At 61.0% G+C, this 23,286-nt stretch overlaps 2 protein-coding genes across 3 annotated transcripts in view; one reads left to right on the forward strand and one right to left on the reverse strand.

The window, feature by feature from the left end:
* PITRM1 (pitrilysin metallopeptidase 1) overlaps positions 1-6,476 on the forward strand; it is a 41,987-nt gene extending 35,511 nt beyond the window's left edge. For both annotated transcript variants that reach the window (XM_077758549.1, XM_077758550.1), the window contains 11 exons: positions 94-214; positions 315-391; positions 556-721; positions 983-1,083; positions 2,694-2,814; positions 3,382-3,453; positions 3,880-3,992; positions 4,810-4,935; positions 5,458-5,603; positions 5,878-5,980; positions 6,069-6,476. In XM_077758549.1, the coding sequence (XP_077614675.1) occupies positions 94-214; positions 315-391; positions 556-721; positions 983-1,083; positions 2,694-2,814; positions 3,382-3,453; positions 3,880-3,992; positions 4,810-4,935; positions 5,458-5,603; positions 5,878-5,980; positions 6,069-6,162 (1,240 nt within the window). In that variant the 3' untranslated portion in view covers positions 6,163-6,476. The remainder of the gene's footprint in view (positions 1-93; positions 215-314; positions 392-555; positions 722-982; positions 1,084-2,693; positions 2,815-3,381; positions 3,454-3,879; positions 3,993-4,809; positions 4,936-5,457; positions 5,604-5,877; positions 5,981-6,068) is intronic.
* A 752-nt stretch (positions 6,477-7,228) lies between these two features.
* PFKP (phosphofructokinase, platelet) overlaps positions 7,229-23,286 on the reverse strand; it is a 39,539-nt gene continuing 23,481 nt past the window's right edge. Inside the window, 11 exon segments of the mRNA XM_077758551.1 lie at positions 7,229-7,621; positions 7,799-7,901; positions 11,806-11,905; positions 12,819-12,930; positions 13,354-13,415; positions 13,484-13,648; positions 19,248-19,400; positions 19,889-19,976; positions 21,030-21,100; positions 22,678-22,824; positions 22,959-23,028. Coding sequence (XP_077614677.1) covers positions 7,474-7,621; positions 7,799-7,901; positions 11,806-11,905; positions 12,819-12,930; positions 13,354-13,415; positions 13,484-13,648; positions 19,248-19,400; positions 19,889-19,976; positions 21,030-21,100; positions 22,678-22,824; positions 22,959-23,028 — 1,219 coding nt within the window. The 3' untranslated portion in view covers positions 7,229-7,473.

Consider the following 23,286-nt stretch of genomic DNA (forward strand, 5'->3'; position numbering starts at 1 on the left):
CACACCTCCCCTCTGCCTGGAACGGGGTGCGAGCGGTGGGAAGCGGCGTGGGGTGGGGTGCGGGCGGCTGGGAACCCCCCTTTGCTGCGACAGGCTGGGCTGCGGCCTTCTGGACTACAGACAGCAGGCTCAGCAGATCGAGCTGAAGACGGGGGGGATGGCCGTGTCCCCGTACGTGCTCCCCGACGACTCGCACCTGGACACGTTCGAGCAGGTAGCAGTTCCTTCTGCGTCACGGGGCGCTTCCTGGCGCTGCTCCAGCACGTTCTTCTGTCCCTTCTATTAAGTCCTCGTTTCCTTTTCTCACGATTTAGGGTGTGCTGTTTTCATCTTTCTGCCTCGATAGAAACCTGCCAGACATGATGCAGCTGTGGGGTGACATATTCAACAGGTCGCTGTCCAGACCCTCCTCCTGGGGACGGCGGCGGGGGACGGGGGGCAGGCGTCTGAGTGTCGTAGCTCCTCGTCTGAAAACTAACATTTAATTAACTTTCCGGGAATCTCGAAACTGGGGTGGTTGGTCTCCGGGGACTTAACATGCTCTTGTCCCCGAAGCCCGTGCTTTGAAGAGGAGGAGCACTTCCGAGTGTTGGTGAAGATGTCCGCTCAGGAGCTGTCCAACGGCCTGCCTGACTCGGGGCATCTGTACGCGGCCGTCAGAGCCAGCCAGACGCTGACGCCCGCGGGGGGCCTGCAGGAGACCTTCGGCGGGATGGACCAGGTGACCTGGGGCCCGACTCTCCGTGCCCCGGGAAAGCTCGCTCTGGCTGGTCACGTCTCGGAGGGAAAATTGTCGTAATTCACCTTTTTCTTCCTCACGCCCCCCCCCCTTCCCCTCTCCCACCCACAAGCCTCACAGGCGCATCCCACACCCCCACCCCCCACAGCCGGTTTCTCAAGTCAGGGGTCTGGCTACCAGACCGGGGAGCGGGCCTGCGGCCTGTCCGCAGCTCAGCCTCCAGGGTCTCTTTCTCCGGCTCAGGTGAGGCTCCTGAAGAGCATCGCAGACATGGCCGACATGGGTCCCGTCCTCCGGAAGCTGCCTCACATCAGGAAGCACGTGCTGCACCGAGACCACATGAGGTGGGGCTCCCGGCCGGCTTCTCAGCAGACCTCGTCCCCCCCCACCCCCCCACAGCGCGGCCGTCCGACGTGTGCCCCGCGAGGCGGGAGCCTAAACTCGTCCTTCTCTGGAATAACCCACGCAAGCAGAGCAGAGGCTGGGGGGTGGGCAGGGGGAAGCTGCCGGAACCCTAGAGCTGCAGAGCCCAGTCTTGCAAATGTCTGGCTAGGGAGGTTCCAGACGTAAACCGCAAACGTGCCGCAGGCAAGAGGTCCCTGCGACCGAGGGGAGGCGCGCTGGCGGGGGCCGAGCAGCCCTCAGCGTCTCTCGTGAGAGCAGGCGCCCGATGGGGGAGGGAAGCCCCCTCTGAGCCCTCAGGCCCCTGAGCACGAAGGAGATTTTAAACGACTGACGCTGTGTTTGCAGCATCTCACTGGTTCTTTCTAGAGCTCCCCAGCGTCCTCCCCGTTGGTCCTTGGGGGCCACCGCAGACTTCCCGACCCCTGCGAGGGCAGGTGTTTTCCAAAAAAATTTTTTAATGTTTATTTACTTTTGAGACAGAGCGAGTGCAAGCAGAAACGGGGAGGGAGGACAGAGGGAGAGACAGAATCTGAAGCAGCTCCAGGCTCTGAGCTGTCAGCACAGAGCCAGACATGGGGCTCGAACCCACGAACTCTGAGATCATGACCTGAGCTGAAGCTGGACGCTTAACTGACTGAGCCCCCCAGGCGCCCCTGTGAGGGCAGGTGTCATAAGCACTGTGACCAGTCGGACCTTCTGTTTCCTTCTCCATAAAACGCTGCTTTGCGTATTCGTGGCAGGGAACGGACGACTGTTGGCACAGTNAGGGAGGGAGGACAGAGAGAGAGACAGAATCTGAAGCAGCTCCAGGCTCTGAGCTGTCAGCACAGAGCCAGACATGGGGCTCGAACCCACGAACTCTGAGATCATGACCTGAGCTGAAGCTGGACGCTTAACTGACTGAGCCCCCCAGGCGCCCCTGTGACCATAAGCACTGTGACCAGTCGGACCTTCTGTTTCCTTCTCCATAAAACGCTGCTTTGCGTATTCGTGGCAGGGAACGGACGACTGTTGGCACAGTTGGTGTAACGTCTGGAACAGTCCGTGCTGACCAGGCGGCACCTCCCGTGAAGGGCTAGGGCCCAGGGGTGGAGACCCACAGCGTCTAGTCTGTCGGCCGCACGCGCAGCGGAACTTAGGGGACTGATGTGAGAGTATTTCTGGAGAGCTTGGTAATTCCTCGGCAACTTCATCTTCTCCACTTTAATGACCAGTTCACGGTTTCAAATTGTGGACTTCCCTTCTAGGCAGTGGCTTAGGTTTTCCTCCTTCAGGTAACGCAAGCCCGAAGGCCCCGGTAGCAGGAGGTGTGTTGCGTGCTCTCCTGAAGGGGTGGGGAGAACGAGTCAGGGTCAGGAGTGCGGCCATTGCGCCTGCAGCCATTACTTCTGTGCGGCTGCTTCTCTTGAACAGGTTAATCGCTGTTGTTCCGGATGAGAAGTAGAAAAGTCGTATTCACTCCTTTGTGGTGTTTGTACAAATTGTAATGAATCTAAAACTTGTATCTTTTACAGTAGCGCCTCCTACTCACTCACGGCTCTTTGAACAGGTGCTCCCTGAACGCTACGCCTCAGCAGCTGTCTCTGGCCGAGAAGGCGGTGGACAAGTTCGTCGGAAGCCTTGGTGGCGGTGAGGCGGGGCACAAGGCTGAGCGCCCACGCATAGTGGAGGTGAGTGCGCTCACGGGGCGGCAGCCTGGCCGGGCGCACGTCCTGGCGGGGGGAGGGGAGGGAGCAGAGGACAGCAGGGTCGAGCAGCTTGCCCGGGGGCAGCCCAGGGAGGACTTGTCGGAGCCCCACGGTCTGGCCTTGGCTCCTGCGCGCCCTTCCTGTCACTTCAGCCTCTGCAGCGAGTGCTTTCCTGCTGCGGAAGAGCCGTGGGTTATGATCCCCCGAGCCGGCGTGAGAATGGCCGGAAGCCCACCCGCACGGGCAGGTCTCTGTGCTGCGGGCAAGTGCTGCGGGCGGCTGTGGTGCACGGACGGGTCTCCTGGTGTCCCGAGCGGGGCCGTCTGCCCTGTGAGCTCACAGCGGGTGTTTGTGCAGAGGGGGGCCTGCCCCTCCTCCGCTGTGTCCCTGTGAGGACTGGTCGACCCGAGGACCTGCACAGACGTCACGCTAATGTAACACGTTGCTCCTGAGGTCACGTGGCACGTGTGTGTCTTTGTGACCAGACCTGGATGATTTCCGGTGAGTCCGCGAGTTTTCTCACTTCTCTTGGAAACCCTGTATTTTCAGAAGCCCGTCCCCAGTGCGTCTGGTGGAAGCACACACATCGGCAGCCCCCGAGTCGTAAGGAAGCTGATTACGGTACGTACACACGGCCCGTCACCCTGGAAGGAGCCCTTCCTGGAAGGAGCTCGTGTGGGGGACACGCCCCGGGGGCCTTGCGCTCCCCGCCTCCTCCCGACCTGCTGTCTTCCCCGTGGCACCGTGGCTGCGTGGCGTCCGCCCCGTCGGCGGGGCACTGTGGCCCTCCCACTCTGCTGGGGGCCGTGGCTGGGTGCGGCCCCTCACAGATGGCGGACATGTAGCGTTTCTGGACACGAAGGCACAGGTGGAGTCACACGGTGGACTGCGGGTGGAGACGGTGCAGGGGGGACGTTCCGAGTTGGGGAACTGTGTTCCTTGGGTCGGGGTCGGCATATTTCGTTGTAAAGCAGGGGGGCTGTGAGGAGTGATTGGCGTCCACCCCCCCCTTGGCCGTGAGCCAACACGGCCACACCTGTCCCCCAGGACCCTACCTTCAGACCGTACCAGGTGAAGACGCACTTCCTGCTCCCCTTCCCCGTGAACCACGTGGGCGAATGCGTGAGGACCGCCCCCTACACAGACCCTGACCATGCCAGGTGCGGGGCCTGGAGGGCAGGGAGGGCGCCCAGAGAGCAGGGGGGTCGCCTGGCGGGGCACGGGGCTGCTGCCGGGCACGGAGAGGTTCCGCCGTCCTGCCAGCGTGGGCCCACATCTGTGGGAACTGACCTGTGGTCTGTACACTAACCACGCAGACCAGGGCCACGCGCTTCCTCGCGTAAGTACATTTAAAGCACGAAGATGTTGTAAGCGCTCCTGGGTGGGGGGATACCGAGATCTCCCCCGTTCTTTGTACTCTACAGTTTCCCAGCTGTGAACTTGTGTTCCTCATGTGACACGGAATACTGAAAAACGTGTAGGGGTGATGCGGGGGCCCCATCTGCGCAGGTCTGGCCCCGAGAGCCCACGAGGCGAGCAGCAACCCCACCACCGTCCTGGGGCACCTGTTCACGCCTCCTGTTAGTGTGGAGGGCCTGTTAGTGTGGCCACCCTCTGTCCTGGGAAGATAACTTGCTGGAAGCCTCTGGCTCTCGCCCAGGCCACTAGCTGCCACCTCTCACTTAGGTTCTGACCACGAACAGAGGACCCATTGATAGAACTCGTGTCTTCTCCAGGAGGGTCCCCGTGTTTCGGGCGAGAGTGAGAGCCGGCAGAATGGGGCTTAGATGAAGGAGGGTCTGTGGGTGTGCCCGAGCCCTGAGGCTGGCCACCTGCTCACCCGACGGATGGGACCTCCAGTCCCCTGGGCGCTGTCTCAAGTCGCGGGGGCCACTCCTGTCCATTCATTCTTTCTCCTTTGTGTTCCTGCCATGTGAGACACGTCCATCACTCGTGGTCTTTAATCCTTCACTGCAGTCTGAAGGTCCTCGCGCACCTTGTGACCGCCAAGTTCTTGCACACGGAGATCCGAGAGAAGGGCGGCGCGTACGGCGCGGGCGCGAGACTTGGCCGCGACGGGCTCTTCACGTTTTACTCGTACCGGTGAGTGTGCGCCGCGCGCTCTGCCTGAGGGCCGCTCTCCACGCGGGCGAACCTTTGAAAGAGAAGTGCTTCCCCTTGTTTCTCGCTTCCTGGCCGCATAACCACCCCAGCAGCATCCGGTCTCGGTGCTAGCGGGAAACGTTTTAGCTTAAGTACTGTGCTTACCCAAGACGAAGACTTAGTTACCGAGAACGTGAGCTGAGACTTTCTGGGCTCCTGAGGGTCCGAGGACACAAGTTAGAATATCCACGTCCCGCAGGCCGAGGGGACTTGTGCGCACAGAGCGGGAAGGCTCCCTGTAGGCCGAGCGGGGTCTCTGGGATCACCCACTTAGGGCTGGTCACGAGGACGTTCCAGGTGCTTCTTAAGGAAGAGAGGGGCTTTATCCAGACATTCTCAGCATGTCTGTGCCCGTCTGTGCGGCCTGTTCCCCGCCCACCTGGTCTCCTCTCCGTGAACCAGCGGCCGTGCGTAACACCTGCTGGTGAAGTGGGCCGCGTGCAAGTCTCTCTGGCCTCCTAGGGATCCGCACTCGACAGAAACACTCCAGTCCTTTGCGAAGGCTGTCGACTGGGCTAAGGCTGGGCGATTCACACAGCAGGACATCGACGAGGCCAAGCTGTCCGTCTTCTCTGCCGTGGATGCCCCCGTGGCCCCTTCAGACAGAGGTATTTGCTGTTCCTGACGAACTATGTTGGCGGACACAGCACCCTGGCCTGAGCCCCGCCGTGTCCTCTCCTCAGTGACGCACACACGTGGGCCTCTGGGGCTTGTCCCTCGCGGGGTTGGGGGGCTCCATCACTAAAGGGCTTGAGGGGGGGGCACACGAGCACCCCCCAGCCCTGGGGAGAGGCCTTGACCTGTGCTGGAAGCGTGTCCGTCAAGTCCCCTTGGAGCAGGGCAGCGTGGGTAAGGGCTTCTCTCCATCCCCACTGCCCGCAGGGCTGGACCACTTCCTGTATGGCCTCTCGGACGAGCTGAAGCAGGCGCACCGGGAGCGGCTCTTTGCTGTCAGCCGCGAGGATCTCATCACCGTGAGTGACCAGTAAGTGCTGTGTGGCCGAGTGCGTAGAGCCTGTGGCCCCCGAAGGTCCGGGTGCAGGAACGGCCCTGACCTACCCCCTACCTGCCAGGTACCTGGGCGTTGGGAGGAGCACACGCAGCCTGGCCCTGCTCGGACCCGAGAATGCGAAAATCGCCAAGGACCCGTCGTGGACCCTGAGATAGTTTGTGCTGGGGCGCGGGCCGGGCAGGGAGGCCGGCGCCACTGCTCTAACGGAGCCTGGGCTGATTTAACTTGAAAGATGAGGAAAGGTACTGTTTCCCCCCCTCCACACACGTGATAAAATGTATCACTGTGTGTGGCTGGTCAGACCCAGCTCCTCAGTCTCAGAAGGGAACAGACGATCCTGAGCATGTATTTGATGCCACGATGCACACATTATAGTTCTAAGATTTTCTGATGGGTCTAGATGCTTTTTTAACTAAAATCATGGAGTATTTATTTTAAACATTTAAAAATAAAAAGCATCTTTACCTACCTGTGTTTCCTTCAGTCATGGTTTTAAATGACATTTTGCTACAGGATTTCTGGGGGCCCTTTTTAAAACCGATGTGCCTTGATTTGTAAACCCCGTGTGGTCACAGCCAGGCCCCGTGGAAAAGTCTGGAATGGCCGGGTGACCCAGGGCGGCCTGGTAAGCCCTCCCCTCCTCCCACCGTCTCCTGTTGCTCACTGTACGTATTTCAGAGCCAGAGCGCGCTCGGTGCTGCTCCAGACGTACTTCCTGCGTCCGGGTCCAGGGCCCGTCCCGTACGCCTCTAGATGACACAGCAGGCAGACGCTCTTCACTGAGCACAGATGGAAAGTGGCCGTGTTCCCTCCCTGGGGGAAGCAGGTCATCCCCGCTGCCTGTGACTGCCCACAGGGCTGGAGTGTGGGCCCGCCGGACACTGACTTCCCCCGCCACGTCAGCGCGCGGCTGGGAGTGAAGTCTGCTGGGTAAGCTCGCCTCGTTCTTAAGAGACAGTCCCGGTTTCTAGTCTTTATTCTGCACGTGGAGTCACTTGAGTAGGACCTGTGTCATCTGTGCAGGGCCCCCTCCGCCCACCTGACAAGTCCCACCTCTGCCGTGGGTGAAAGCGGAATCTGTGTCGTCCTCAAGGACTTTGAACTCACACGTGGCCTGGGTCACTGATCCCTGTAAAAATATTCTGTCAGTACCTGCCGAGAAAACCTTTATCCCGAGGATTTAAGTGCCTATGTCTACAAAGCTCAGTCGAGGCCCAGGGCTGGAGTTTTAGCCGAACGTTTAATTCTACTGGATACACGAGTTTCAAAGCGAGAGACAGAGTAGGAGACACAACACAGCAGACAGGTCGTGCTGGAGGCTGGGGGTCCGTGAGGGAGGGGACGGGAGGGGCTCTGTGACCGTGTCCACGTCGACAGAACTCACGTCAAGTGCCGATGAATAACTTAAGTGTCACAAAAACGGGCGGTAAACGGGACGCCGCCGGCGGCGGCCGTGCAGCGCGGGTCTAGATGGCGGCCGGCTCCTCGTGGCCGCGGTGATGCACGGGCTCCAGCTGCCCCGGCTCCGACACCTCGTAGCTGGCCTTGTACTTGGCCAGGATCTTCATGAGGGGCCGCAGCTTCAGCCACCACTGCTCCTTGGGGATCCGGTGCCTGTGGACGGGGTGGGGGGCCGTGAGGACGGGACGACGGAGCAGGCCCTTGTTCCCTGCCCTTCCCGCGTCGTGTCTGAGTGACTCGTGAGAACGCGTCGCTGGCCTCGACCCCGGCAGTGCTGCTCTGTCCATCCCTCTACAGGCAGTGAGGCTACACGCGGTTTTATTTACTTACTCGAAGTCCGTTTCCTGCTTCAGCTGTGCCACAGGTTGGAAGAGCAGGTTCCTTTTGCTTATTCCCAGCACGCAGATGGACTCCTCGGTCGTAAATCTTTTTCCTGCAGGACAGAGTGGTGTCGGAGCAAATGACATGTCACACGGAGGGCGGGACGGGAGGTTTGCTGCCGGCGGGCAGCAGGTCATGGGGGGCAGAGAACGGCCGGCTGGTGCCCCTCCTCGAGCAGGAGGCAAGGCCCCCATGCTCTCCGGCTTCTGACAGGTGGGACAAGTCCCGGGGGCCACGGCACACAACCCTGCCAGCGTGGGGGGAGGCGTGGCCTCGTCTCGCACACTCACCCTGAGCGGGGCCGCTGCTACCTGTGCTTAGCGATGCGCCCCCAGGACCCCGGGAAGGGGCGCTCCGATAGTTGGGGGGCAGCTCCCTAAGTACTGGAAGCGGGACACTGGCCTCGGTGCAATGTCCCGGGGAGCGTAGGCTAACGAGCGCACGCAGAGGCTGCAAGTTAAGGGGTGAGCACCCCTGCGGGAACTGGGAAGGGAAAACCCCAAACAAGGAACGTATGAAACACACTTTGTGGAAAGAACCAGAGCCAGAGCTGGTTCCTTGAAGACTAAAATTCCGTGGGATCTGTTTCAACCTGTTTCTGAAATCTCACGTTATCGATGAACAGATCCAGTCAGCCTGGTCAGGAGACCGGGTGAGGACAGGCACCCACCCAAACCACCGGCGTCTGCGGTACGGGGGGTTACCAGCGCCACAGGCACCAGAAAATTTTTAGAAAACGGAGCTGCTCGGACAGTTTAAAGATCCCAGGAGCGGCTCTGTAAACACGGGAGACCGTGGTCCACCCACCCTCCCTGCGAAGGCGGCGGGGGGCTGGCGGGAGGGGTCCCAGGGAGGTCGGCCAGCCCTCCAGAAAGGGCAAAGCTCCCATCTCCCTGATTTCCACAGGGGACCGCCACCCCCAGGCCTCATGTGATGACCTAGGCCCACACCCCAACCATGCCGGGGCGGGACCCCCACCTCCCTGATTCCCCAGGGACCNGAAAACGCACGTGAACCGCCAGCCAGCGCGGGCGTCTGTACAGCTACCCTGCTTTTACGAAAGACCTGCGTTGATACCTGTTTCCGAAAACTGAATGAAAACCAAAGATTTTCCCTTTTACAAAAAAAGGCAAAAAGCGCAATCAGCACTGAGCCTTGCTTTGCAGGGAGCAGGCCGGGGGGTGGGGGTGGGGGCCAAGATGCGCGCCACCCGGCGCCTTCCCGGGAACCGCACGCGCACCAGCCATGGCAGCCTTGAGCTGTGAGCCTCCAGGCTTCACCCGGATGTCTTTCATGCATGTCCTAAGCGGTCTTGGGGTCTAGAGAGGCTCACGGATTTTCCTGCACAAACTACTTCTTCACTTTATGCCATTTTGGCTTATGAGATGGTCTCATTAGATACGGGAAACACAAAGTACCCTTCTGTGATCACAGAACACCTAATGAACATCAGTATCCTCACGAATCAGACACTTGGCAGAGACCAACAGCAAGCGTTCAGTGCAGAGCGACCCCAGTTAGGTGACAGTAATGCTTGGTCAAGGGGCACTGCGTGCTCCCCGTTCTCACTGGGGCCAGCAGCCCCCGTCACAGCAGCTCTCGCAGGTTTCTCTGGAGTGAAACCCACCCCAGAGTGTAAGCTTGTATGCACCTGGGAAGATGCCCGTGGGTGTGAAAAGCAGATCTACTAGTAATTACCAGAAATAAGAGTGTGTAGAATGTTACTGGTCACAAAGTAACTCCATTTACAACAACTGTATTTCTATAGGCCAGTGGTTTGTAAAAAAAAAAGCCGTCTACAATGATGCTTTTTTTAAATATCAAGAAGTTGGGAATAAACTTAGCAAAAGATATGCAAGATCTTCATGCTTTAATAAGAGATAAGGGGCACCTGCGTGGCTCAGTCAGTTAAGCATCCAGCTTTGGCTCAAGTCATCTCATGGTTTGTGAGTTCAAGCCCCGCGTCAGGCTCTGTGCTGACAGCTCAGAGCCTGGAGCCTGCTTAGGATTCTGTCTCTCCCCCTCTCTCTGCCCCTCCCCTGCTCATGCTCTGCTTCTCAAAAACAAACGTTAAAAAAAATTTTTTTTAATGTCAATTCTTCCTCCAAATTCTTGATTAAATATACTTCTCTCAAAACATCCAATGGAGGGGCACGTGGGTGGCTCAGTCGGTTATGCAGCCGACCTCAGCTCAGGTCATGATCTCACGATTCATAAGTTCGAGTCCCGCATCGGGCTCTGTGCTGACAGCTCAGAGCCTGGAGCTGCTTCAGATTCTGTGTCTCCCTCTCTGCCCCTCCCCTGCTCATGATCTATCTCTGTCTTTCAAAAGTAAACATTAAAACAAATTTTTTAATATCAATTCTTCCTCCAAATTCTTGGTTAAATGTAATTCTCTCAAGAAATACAGTGGAGTTTTGGTGGGCCCTGACAATCCGATTCTGTTTCTGCGCCAGCTCAAAAGGCCAAGAATGGCTAAACAGTGGAAGGAGGTCCGGGTAGAAGGGCCTTGCCTTCCCGGCTCTCTGTAATCATTCAGAAACCCCAGTAGCCCACAGATGGTCCCGGTAAGTTTACACACTGCCGGCTGTGCTGGAGACTAGACGTTTCTCAGATGGCACCCAGGCAAGCGAGTCTCCACATGAACATGAACTCCGACCTCACGCTCCTAACAACTCAGGTGGATCGAACAGTTAACATAAAAGGATGCTTTAGGAAAACAGAGCTCAAGTCATAAAGGAAAAAGCAAACTGGCTACATAAAGATTAGGAGCACTTCGTTAAGAGATACCATGCACTCAGACAGATGGGAAGCCTCGCGTGAAATCCCAACCTGCAACACCCAATCGACAGAGTATTAGATAGAAGAATTTCCTATCATCTAAAGTAGAACAAGTTTCTATAAAATAACCAAAATGATTTTAACTCTATAAAACAACAAAAGTGTAAAACACACGAACAAGGTAAACATTACCAAACAATAGAAAAACACGCAAAATGCTGGAAGAGCCCATGGAACAGCAAGACCCTGAAATTAACACAAGGGAACCTGGCATTTCCTTCATCGCTTTTGAAGGTCACCTCAAAGCCACAGCGACGCTGCCCGGTACCCCATCACAGCACGACTCCGAAAGTGACGGGGAACTCCTACACGGTGCAGGTGAGCCAGCCTGTGGTTGGTGAGCACGTCTACACTGCTGGGCCCATGCGCGTCAGCAGGACCCGGGGGTGGGGGCCGAGCCGGTGGGCCCCAGCACTGAACCCCAGACACGCACATGCCCACAATGTGGGCACGTGCAAACCCTAACGCGGCATCAGTGGGCCATGCCATCTGTGGGCTTCCGTCCACTAAACTATGCCAGCCCCTGCGGGTTTGCAGGGTGGCGGACTGCGGGGACGCGGGAGAGTGGTCCGCAGTCCTGAGGCTCCCCCTGGTGGGAGGAGTGGACGTGCGGGAAGCAGGACACACTCAGGCTCCAAAGGCGCCAGCGGCCCAGGCACTTGCCAGTTCCTGGTTTTCTCCAAAAGGAATGCGCACGAATGAATCCCAAGTCTCAGGTGTGCCAAGTGCAAGCCAGACCCGAGTCGGAGACACAGGGAAGGGGAGGTGCTCAGTCTCGTAACGGAGCCACTCTGCCCATCACAGGGACTCCACGAAGCCACCCGAGCACCTCCCGTCACTCCCAAGAGGAGAAAGCACGTATTCGAGTACTCCCCACCACAACCTTGACGTCGCGAAACCGTTTTGTCGTGTGCAGCTCAAGGCGGAACCGAAGCAAAGCAGGAGAGGCGCCCACCTCCCCCGCCCAGGATTCCATGCCCAGCGCCCGGTACGCACCCACCTCTCCCGCCCAGGATTCTACCCCAGCCCCTGGTACGAGCCCACCTCCCCCACGCCCACACCTGGTAGGCAGCCACCTGCCCTGGCGCAGGGTCCCCGCCCCCCATGCCCAGTACCTTTCCCCTGAGCCTCCTTCAGCTTCGTGCTGATCCACTGCATGGCTCTGGCGGAGATCTTGGTTCCAAAGTTTCTATCAAATGGTGAAGGCGCACCACCCTGTCGGTCAGAGTCACAGGAAATGTCACACAACAGTGCCCTCCTGGCTGTTTTTAAAGACGCAGAGTTACGAGTATTTAGCAAAACTCACTTTGTATTTTTAGGAGACTCAAATCTATATAAGCAGGGGTTTTGGGGGTTTCTGTTTTGTTTTTGCAAGTCTTTGTCTCCTCGCATGTAGCAGGGCCCTGTGGCCGGAGCCCAGCCTGTGAGGCCAGCGGCAGGTGCTTGCCCCACCCAACCGGGGCTGGGCAGCTCGCGGCCTCATTAGTTCAGAGTCCTCCATCAGGCTTCCGTAATCGTATTTGGGGACGGGGAGCAGGTCACTGTTTCCCTTGAGGATCTGACCCACTCCGTGGGCCGGTGGCATCCACGAAAATACACAGGGGCACACCACGTCCTCACGCAAGTTGAGGAACCTGATGGGCCCTCTGGAAGACGAGTGGACCCGAAGTTAAAACCCCTGAGATACCGGAGGGTGCCGGTGGAGTGGCCGCTTCAGGACCAGGACAGGTGCCGCCCTTGATCCACGCCCGCTTTGACCTCTGGGGCGCACCTGCAAATCAGAGCCTCCCAGGACTCCTGCAGAGCACTCTGACCTTGTGCAACCCTCCAGCATCGCGTGTCTGATCTGTACACTTAGGTTTGAAGGCCCCATAGATGAAGCACTGAACTTGGCTGTGTGAGCGTTGATAGTTTCCTTACGATGCCCGTCTCCCCATGCACAGAATTCCTAAAGCTGCTGGGATTTACCACAGCTTTTAAACGGAACGTCACTTAGGGAAGGAAACGCCGTGATGAAACCACCTAAGGAGCACACGTTCCCCCCCACAGCTAAAACAAGGCTCGAACACAGAGCTTCCCAGGCAGGGGCTGCAAGTTGGTCGCATGTCTGCGTGTGTGGCGGCCCCACCTGCTGCATGTGGCCCAGCACGTTCTTCCTGCAGTCGAACACGCCCTTGCCCTCCTCGGAGTAGAGCTGGTAGATGAAGTCCGTGGTGTAGTGCTCGCTGCAACTCTCGTTCCTGCAGGGGCGTGGGGGAGGGGGTGCTCAGGGCATGGCGGGCGAGGGAGCGAGGATGGGGCGTGCTCAGGCCTGGGCAGGGGAGGGGCGAGGGTGGGGTGTGNGGGTGCAGTGGGGGGTGTGGTCCGTGCTCAGGACACAGTGGGGCAGACGGACCCCCCGCACATCGTGCCCCCCTCTTCAAGGAGGCCAGGCAGATCATAAAAAAAGCAAAGCAGACTACAAAGCAAAAGTGACTTTTTAAAAACTGCCCATCAGTGACTTAGGCGCATGCGGTTTCTAACACCACGTGCAGCGACTCCTGTGTTTCTTCGGGGTCGAGTGAGGACCGGGGCAGACGCTGGACTGCCCCCGAGCGTTTAGACCCCGAGCCCGGACGGCTCTGAGAAGCCAGGGCTCGGTGAGCGAGGAGGGGGCGCCCTACCTGAGCACAAGGCCCCTCTGAATGGTGGTCTTCATCTTCTCGGTCAGGTGCTCCACGTTGGCCTAGGGAAGAGCGTGCCGTCAGTCAGGCGCCCACCCCGTCACCCCCGGGGGCCCGGGCCTGGACGCACCTGCAGGTCTCGGATATCGAAGGGCTCTTCGAAGATGTAGGCGGCGTCGGCCCCTGCGGCGAGGCCCCCCATGTTGGCCAGGTAGCCGCAGTAGCCTCCCATGGTCTCGATGATGAACACGCGGCGCTTGGTCCCGCTGGCCGACTGCTTGATGCGGTCACACGTCTGGCCACAGAGAGGGACACGGGTCACTCCACCCCAGGCCCTGCCGCGCTGGTGTGGTCCCTGCGTCCTGACACCGCCCGCCACGGGGAGGGGTGCCCAGGGCCAGTTCACTCCTGCTGCCCCCGCGGCCCCGCAGGACGTGGGCGCTGGCAGATTTTATGGGCTCAGTGGGAATTTCCGTTTGGTGGGCTCCTTCCGAGAAGCTCCCCGTGACATTTGGGTTTTGGGCATCAGTCTCCCCGTGACCAGCACATCGCATGAGCGCACCTATGCTCCTAGCGGACAGCAGCTCCCGGACAGAGGTCCTCAGAACCCCTCCAGACGCTCCTCGGCCTGGGGGTCTCCTACAGAAATCAGCTGCGGGCCCTCCTCACACACAGGCTGAGCGCCCTCTCCGCCTCCTTGCCGCTGCCCCACCGGCCCAGACCACCACGCACGCTCCGCGGACCACAGCGCCCCTCCCCGGCCCGCCGAGGACAGGCACTCGGGTCCAGCGCTCGCCTGGCTGGGCCCCAAAGCAGCACCTTGGAGTACAGGTCAGAGCCCCTCTCCGGGCTCCCCAGGCCGGCCCGCAGCCCCCAGGCCACCGCGGCCCAACCTGGCATCACCAGGTCTCGATCCAGCAATTTCAGTCAGCACCTTCCCCCCAACACCACGTTCCTAAACCAGCACGGACGGCACCCCGTCCCCAGCTGGTGGTGCACGCACGGGCCTCTCTGCCTTTTGTGGGGACCAGGAGGAATCCAGGGGTGCTGATGCCCCCGGCCTGGCCCTGCTCACGGTGGGAACATCCCCTCCCAACCGCAGACCCCCTGCAGCGGCGCCTGGAAGATTCTCCGAGCCATCCCAGGGCAGACCCCACCGGCGTCAAAGCTTCACGTCTCTAACTGCTAACGTGTGGCCTCACTGGGCCTTCAAGAATGTGTCACGTGAGAAGATAAGGTGGAACTCGGTACAGCGAAGACACAGAGCCCGTGGAACTGGCCGTGAGGACGGGGTCTGGCCGGGCCCGAGAGCTGGGAGGTCCTCTCCAGGAACTGGGGCGGGAGGACCAGACCAGGCAGGGGCGGGGCGGGGCGGGGCGGGTCCCACCCAGCACAGAGCCCTGGTGAAGCCTCGCAGCACTGTGAGCACCGCAAAGGTGCGACGCCTGGAGCCTCCCGCGCCCCGTGGCCGGGGCTACGTGGGGTCTGCCCGAGGCCCTCCTGTACACGAGAGGAAGCAGGAAGAGAACCCAACGAGGTCACGTGTGGGGCCCACGGGAGCCACCACCTGAGAATGAGGCCGTGGCCCTGCCCAGAAGCAGGATGACCTCACCTCCCGACAGCAAATTCGGGGAGAAAATGAGCAAGACGCCAAGGTGCACGGGTCACGAGCTCAAGGCCGGGGCGCAGCGCACTCCGGACCGAGGCCCAGGGGAAGCCTCCCCGGCCCTCGCGGTGCTGCAGCTCTGAACCACAGCCGGGACCCCAGCTGCCGTCTTCCCAGGGCCTCCGGCGGCTGCAGGGCTTTGCACGGCAAGCTCAGGAGCCCAGGCGACGTGACCCTCGAGGAGGCGCCCACCCTGGGCCACTGCCCACGGCAGCCCGCGGCTGGGCCGGAGGCCCTCAGGTCCGGCACGGAGCACACAGACCAGGCGGGGCCAGCACAGGGCCCGCCGGACCCTCGAGCACGGGAGACCCTCCCCAGACAGCCACGGGCAGGGGGTTCCAGGCCATGGCCATGCCCCGCTGACCCCCAGAGCGCTCACCCTCACGGTCCCCTAACCCCCGCGTGCACGCCCTCCCTGGGACACCACGTCCGGGCCCTGCCGTCCGCCTGAGTGGGGCCATAAGCCCACGAAGCAGCAGGGCCTCCTGTCCTGGGCCTGCAGGGGGCGGGGGGCTCCTCCCCGGACCTGGATCCGGCCGAGCGGCGGCGTTGCTGGGGCCCCTCACCTCCACCAGGACATTGAGGCCAGTGTCAGAGCCCAGGCTGACGTCTGAGCCCGGGATGTTGCAGCTAATGCTGGCGGGCACGATGCACATGGGGACGCAGAACTCCGGGCGGCCCTCACGCCCCCGGGCGAACAGGAGCGAGCTCTGGAAAGCCTGCAGCGGGGGCGTGGGCGGTCAGCGGGGCGTCCCCGGCACCTCCCCGCCCGCCGCCGGGTCAGGGGTGTGGCGGCTCTGCGGCCTCCGCGGGGTGAGCTGCGGGAGCAGGCCCCCCGGGTGTGGGGTGCAGGGCGGGGCCTCCCGGAGGAGGGACGCAGGCAGGTGGGCAGCAGAGCAGGGCCAGCTCGTTAGTGGAGGGCGAGCAGCCAGGCCTTTCTTGGCACCTCCAGGCGGCGAGGGAACCCAGTCGGGAGGGGACTTAATTCAGGGCCACGCCGCCTGGCAGCTTTGTGCAGGGAGCAGGGGTGCGGGGCCCTGGCAGCGAGGCCTCAAAGACGACCCAGGTCCCAGGTGCGGGTCACCCCTGCCTGCAGGCGGCGGAAGGACGGCCAGCAGCGGGAGGGCTCAGGCGCGCCTCCGCCGGTCCCCAGGCCCCTCCGCCGGACACACACGGGGGCCGGGCCCCAGCGCTGCTCTGGACCCCAAGGTGGAAACGTGTGCCTCTGAGGCCAAAAGAGGGAGCTGTTCCCAGGCACACGGGCGGAGGTTTGCGGTCTCTGCCCCGGAGTGTTAATCGGAGTGGTTGTTAGTGGACACGGGCCCCCGACCACGCGCCTGAGCCCGCAGGCCCCTGAGCACCGGGCACTCGGGCAGGCCCTCCGCGGGCGAACAGAGCCCGTGCGGTCTTCCGCTCTCCCGCCCGGAGACGCCCGTGCACCTGCTGCAGGCACGTGCGGGGGAGGGGCCCACACCCCGGAGAGGCCTCGTGTGGGGCCCCCTGGGGCGGCTGTGGCCCGAGGACGTGTGGATGTGGGCCCGTGGCAGGTTAGTCCAGGGAGCAGCCAGGGGGAAGGTGAGGGGGTCACTCACCTGCCTCCAGGCCCCTCCCCTCCACCCCGTCAGCCCGGCCCCTGGCCCCACACGGACCTGCCTCGTGGCCCCCGGTCCACCCCAGACCACGTAAGTCACCCAGAGCATCAGGGCGTGCGTGCGGTGCCAGCTCGGGCAGGGGTCACCAGGGGCGCACGGAGCCACGGGGAGAGGCCCTGAGGCCGGAGAGCTGTCGGCAGTAACGAATCTGACGGCCATAATGCCAGAACCTTCTGTGTTCTAATTCCTGTTGCTCCTCTTATTCCTTCGTCCCAAGAACAGGAAGGGACGCACCAGGGACAGGGACCAGCCTGCTGGGAAAGCACGCACCGCTGGGGACAGACCTCTCGCCCGAGGTCCTGGGGACAGTGACAAGGGCTTCTGCGCGGGACACATCTTACAGCACAGCGCCGCTAACCCGGCCTGGGGGCCCGGAGAAAAGTAAATTCTGGGGGCAAATCATCCCGCAGCCACCTTTTCGGCATCTGAGGCCACGTGGTATCAGCCACCCTGAGCTGTGGCTCTGCTGACGCAGGACTGAGCGGCAGCCCCCACCCCTGCTCAGAGGTGCTGTGACCACAGAGTGCACAGTCTGCCAGGACAGGGACAAAACAGCCAAAGGACACGAGCGTCACAGTAAGACCCCCTCTGGGACCCCCACAGCCTGACAGCCCCACCACAAGGCCTCTGGGACCCCCCACAACCAGCTGTGACGACGGGACCTGGCCCTGGGCACGGCCGTCATCCCCTGGATGTCCCCAGGTGGCCTGTCCAGGAAAGAGGTGTCCCGAGTGCAGAGGAAGAAACCACACAGAGCTCACTCCGGTCCTCGGTCCCCGCGGGCTTCCTGGACCCTCTGAGGCAGGTCAGGAGGGACGTGGGGCGCCTGGGACTCGGCCCCTCGGCCCGTTTCCAGCCCAAACCCAAACCTGCTAGAGGCCACGCCACTTCCGCGGGCTCTCACGACCACAGCCAGCAAGAAGACAAGCGCCACGCACACGCCGCGCCCGGACCTGGGTCCTGCGGCTTCAGGACACGCGGCACAGGACGGGACTGGGCGTCCCGGGGCACCCTGCTCGCTGCCGTCACAAGCCCAGCCCAGCACCGCAGTGCCACTGAGGTCACCCGTGGGCCCGTGCTCCGACGCAGGCGCACACCTGCTCGCCTGGCTCCGCCCGGACCGCAAGCTGCCGACTCCCGCGGGTTACCTGGCCTTGAGCAAGTCCACCAAGACCAAACCTAAACCAGCATCCTGCAAACTCCCGACCCCCCAAGGGAGCAAGGGGGTAACTGGAGCCCCCTCTGAATTCTGGTTTTCAGGTTTTCACAGCATGCGAGCACCAAGTCTCCGTAACCCGGAAACAGTTTCTTGCAGCAGAAGGAGCCTGGACGGGTGAGTGAGAGACTTGGTGCCTCAAAGCGCACAGCAAATGTCACGAGGAGGTACACGCCACCCGGGGCCCGGACCTGCAGGGGACACTTCCGGAGTCCCCACCCCCACCCGCCCCGGAGAGGGGCTCCCGTCGACCGTTATCCTGCTGCTGTCACTGAGCGTAAGCAGACGCAGACTCCAGCCAAGGCGGGGAAAGAGCAGGTGAAGGTCACGGCAGCGACCCTTCAGTGCACAGGACGAAGCCTGATCAGGAGCCGAATCAGGTCACAGCAGCAAAGCAGGGTGGCGTGAGCGACGGCCCAGCGACAGGTTAGTGGTGCCAACAAGGCCTCCAGCGCGGGGACACCGGGGACACCGGACACACGGGCAGGGCTTTTTAGTAAAGAAACCACACGAGGTTTAAGCTCAGGAAAGAAAAGAGAACGTAAGTGCTAAGCGTTACTTACTACGTCAGTTCTGTTTTAAAAGCGTTTCTTTTATCTACCGGCACTAGAGACAAATGTCTGCCACCATGGGTTTAAGAAAAGAAAAAATCCTAGAAAAACATTCGTGGGACGGATGCCTCACAAGGAAAATAAAGACTTGAGAATTTGCTGGAAAGTTTTAGAGGCCAGATGAAAAAGAAGAAACGCGTTCTGTTCGTTACTTGCTTTAACTCCCACGCCATTTCCCAAGCGTGAGTTACAAATACGGTAACACGGGTGTTCTGCCCCGGGACTCCCTTTTGGCAGAGAAACGAACGGAGCACCCGTGCTTTTTTCCAGATGGGATTTAACGTGGCCAGGTGAGCACGGGGGAATGGCTGCAGCCAGAAGCAGAACGGACATCCTGGCGGGTTCGGGTGGTGACTAACATTACATCATCCGGAGCTCGGCTCCGTCCTCAGACATCCACGCAGCCCATCGGACCCAGGGTCTGTCACTTATGTCACGGCAGCGAGGCAAATTTGGCCCAAACAAACTAGCGTTAATGATGCTCCATGTCACAAAACCGTAACCCTCAAGGACTTGAGCACCAGAGCTCCGTGTCACTGGGTGTCGTGGTCCTGGCCGCGGCACAGAAAACAAGGTGGTAAAAACCTCGGTGGGTTAGTCAGGCCACACCGCCTGACCTAAGAACAGCCGCTGTTGCTCCGGAACACACCCAGGTCTGGCTCTGGTCTCTAGTGCGCTGGCAGATAAAAGCGGGCCAGGCGCCCTCGGGTTAGCGTCCGCGGCACCTGCTGTGCTGGCCGCACACTTACGTCGGTGATGGTGTTCAGGGCCGTGTCCGCGCCGATGCTGAAATCGGAGCCCGGCACGTTGTTGGACACCGTGGCGGGGACCATGACCATGGGGACACACAGCTCCTCGTACTTGTCCCGGGCGGCTGACAGTTCCAGCAGCCCCAGGTAGGCCTGGCGGGCGGCGGGCGGGAGGCGGGAGGCGGGAGGGGAGCAGAGGGGCCGTTAAAAACACGAGAAGGCGCTAGCGTCACCAGGACCGACAGTCCGTGAGTGCCAGGGAGCCGCTGGCAACGGCCTCGTTAGGTGAGGCCTCACGTTTTCTTTAAGGCAAATGGAAAGGTTATCGTGGGACCTGTCTTGCCGGGAATAAAATAAAACGTGATCCGACACGTGATCAGAACTACGACGGCCACGTGACTGCCCTGCTCTCTGGGATTCGAGAGGCACCATCGTTTCTGCAGAGCCGGGATGCATGACACGCACCGACGGGGGGGTGGGCAGCTCTTGCTCCCCGATGCAGCTGCGTCGCGGGCGCTGGGGAAGCGTCCCACGGCGGCACCACCTGTACCCGGTGGCCGCAGGGCCCGGGGGCCTCCCCCCCTCACCCCGCAGACCAGGGGCCCCGTCGAGCCCGCAGGTGCACAGCGACGAGGACGTACCTCGAAGCCACCGATGATGAGCAGCGCGTTGATGCTGTGGGTCCGTATCTGCCCAGCGATCTCCTCCAGGTACTTCCCAGGCAGCGTCCTGCAAACGGCGCGTCCGGGCGTGAGGACAGACAGACCTGGAGCNAGCCGGGCTGCGGCTGGACGGCAGAGCCGGGAAGTCAGCCTCCGGGGAGCGTTGTTTAAAAAAAAAAACGGGAAGAAACGCTCAGTGTCCAGTAGTTTGGCGTCATCAGAAAACACCACCACAAAAGCGGGTGAAAATTCACGGTGATTGCTTGAACAGAAGCTTCCTGTTTCCACGTCCCACACACACAGCTCACCCGACCGGATCTCGACCCACACCCAGGCGCCCACACCCGCTGGTCTCCTGTTGTACCACCTGTTTGCAGCGACACGCCCACGCGCGTCCACCCCACGGCCCCTCTTCCCTTTGTTCCCACCTTGCGAGGCGTTCACGCTTTCAGGACCCTTACAGGAGCTCTCGGGCAGACCCGCGTGGTGTCGGCCACTGGGTCCCCGCGTCTGGAGCAGAGCCGCCAACGAGCCCGCAGCTCAGCCCAGAGCAACGCCTGGGGCACGAGAGGCAGACACGCGTGGGTGTCGCAGGGCCCGGGAGGGCGGCGCCGCTTCCAAACGGAACTTTGCCGCCAGATGGCTCGACGGACAGCGCGGCTCCAGGGAAGGAGCGAGCTTGTGAGCCAGGCCAGCGGCGGGGCATGGGGGGCACCCGACACGCTGCGTGGAGGCACCATGGGGGTGCTGCTCCCAAGTCATTCTGTGGGCTCCCCAGAACGTGACCCGGGTCCCTCGTGGGGTCAGCGGGGGCATGGATTCCTTCTCGGGGAAGTAAAAGCAGCGGCTTCTGGAGCGTCAGTTGAGCGTCTAACGCTCGATTTTGGCTCAGCTCACGATCCCAGGGTCGTGGGATCGAGCCCCGTGCTGGGGTCTGTGCCGCGCATTGGGATCCTCCATCTCCCTCCCTCTGCCCCTCCCCCGCTCACCCTCTCTCTCAAAATAAATAAGCTTAAACGCAAAACAAAACAAAACCCAGCATCTTCCGCACCAGCTGCTCACGTAGAATGTGAGTTCTCTCCTCCCCAAGAGCAGGTCAGGGTCCAGATGGAGAAATTACCGTTTGGTCCCAAGAATGGAGCCTCCCTGGCCGGTCCAGCCTCCGACATCCGCCCAGCCGATCTCCTTTATCTGACGTGCAAACACAGAGTCAGGCGGCAGGAGGGACTGGGGGTGGGGGGGGGCTTGGCTTTGAGGCCGGCTCCCAGGTCTGTGTGGCCAGCGGGCCGCGCATCCCGAAGCGCCCCCAGACCCTCGGAAGCTGCTCTCTTCGTGATGCTGAGCGAGTCACGCGGGTCCTGGGGTGAACCTGGAACCCAGGACCCCAGGGCCCTGCCTCCCACCGCGTGCCCCCGGCCACACACACCGGAGCCACACTCTGCTGGCCACACACCACCAACGGGAACTAAAGAGAAATGGATATTGTTGTTTTTCTTAATTGACGTAAGATTAAAAGAAAGCTTCTTTTAAAGAGGCTGTCTTCTTTCCGTTGGATACTCTTTCCCTCGTTGTCAAAGATTAGTTGGCCGCACATTTGTGGGTCCAGTTCTGAGTTCTCCATTCTATTCCATTGGTCTATGCATCTGTTTTTGTGCCAGTACCACACTGTCTTGATGATGACAGCTTTGGAGTAGAGGCTAAAGTCTGGGATGGTGATGCCTCCCGTTGTGGGGGGCACATGTACCCCAATGCTCACAGCAGCACTCTCCACAACAGCCGAAACAGGGGAAGAGCCTAAGTGTCCATCAACGGACGAATGGAACAAGAAGATGTGGTTTATCTATACGATGGAATACTACATGGCAATGAGAAACAATGAAATCTGGCCTGTGTAGCAACATGGATGGACCTTGAGGGTGTTATGCTGAGCGAAATAAGTCAGGCAGAGAAGGACAGATACCATATGTTTGCACGTATAGGAGGATTAGGAGGAACTTAACTGAGGACCGTGGGGGAGAAGAAGGGAGGAAATGGTGGGGGAAAGGGAGAGAGGCAAACCACGAGAGACTCTTGATTGCTGACAAAAACTGAGGGCTGATGGGGTTGGGGGGGAGGGGGGATGGGCATGGAGGAGGCACTTGTGGGGATGANGTGGGGAGCAGCCCCAGCCGCCTCCACCCCGGCTGCGGCCGCGTCCTCCGTCGTTGGTCTGGGCTCCCTTCCAGATCGAGGCTTTGCCTCGTCCACCAGCTGGATTCCCAGCGGGACAACTTAGCGCCGTTACTGCTAAGTAACGGGGGGATCAGATTCCGCCCGCGGGACACGCGGGCTCACGGGGGGCCTGCAGCCTCACCCGCTGTCTGAGCTCCTGGGTCGTGTGACCTCCGTCAAGTGAGGAAAATGGGGCTAATATGTCAGCTTCGCTGCGAGATTTAAGTGGGTAGCGTGCAGATCCCATAGGATCAGGGAGCGCATACAGCAAGCACTCAGGAAGCGTCTACTCTCTCTATCAAGGTTTCTGTTCGGGTGCCTGCTGGGCTTGAGCGGGCGGCCAGCCGCATCCCCCACACCCACGGCCTCAGGCCAGCGTCCGCAGGCCCCAGGGCGTCACTGCCAACCCTCCCGAGAAAACCGGGCAGCGCGTTCTCGCGAGCGTCACGCAACCTCAGGCGTGTGCCCTGATCAGCAGCTGTGCGCACATGACGCAGCCCAGGGCTCGGGCCTCGGAAGGCAGGTCCCCAGTCCCCACGGTGCCCCCGGGGACTCACCTGGCCTTTGGCGAAGCCCTCGAAGCCGTCGTACACAGCAAACATCTTGTGTCCGTTGGCGATGCCCACGCGCACAGCCGAACGCACGGCCGCGTTCATCCCGGCGGCGGGGGCACCCACGTTTATGACTGCCACGTTACAGTTGCTCTGCAAGACAGCGGAGGGCTCGGTGTCCCCACTGCATGCAGGGGACACGGCGGGCACGCAGGCTGGGAGCCCAGGACGCCAGGGTCCGCGGGGGACACGGGAGCCTCCCAGGAGCAACACGCGCCATCACCCACCTTCGGGATCTGATCATCCGGCAACTTGATGGCGAGCTGCTTGTAGGTGTTCAGGTTGGTCTCGAAGCTCCTGGAAGGAGAGGCCGCCATGGGGCCCAGGGCCGGAAGGGCGTGCAGGGCGCGAGGGGCTGGCTGGGGCACGGCTGGGGCCAAAGCGCACCATCTGCTGGGCGGGGCTCTCGGGCCAGCGGGCAGCCCTGGGTTACCCCGCACCCCCCAGCCCCTGGCATTTCTAGTTATATAGGATGCGTGCTGTGTTTCGCGGCTCAGGGACCAGGCCTTTCACACACTCAGGTTTCTTTCTTGAGACGCCAGCCACACGCCAGCC

This window comes from Crocuta crocuta, unplaced genomic scaffold (genome assembly GCF_008692635.1).
Source record: "Crocuta crocuta isolate KB4526 unplaced genomic scaffold, BGI_CrCroc_1.0 scaffold32, whole genome shotgun sequence".
Lineage (NCBI taxonomy): Eukaryota > Metazoa > Chordata > Mammalia > Carnivora > Hyaenidae > Crocuta > Crocuta crocuta.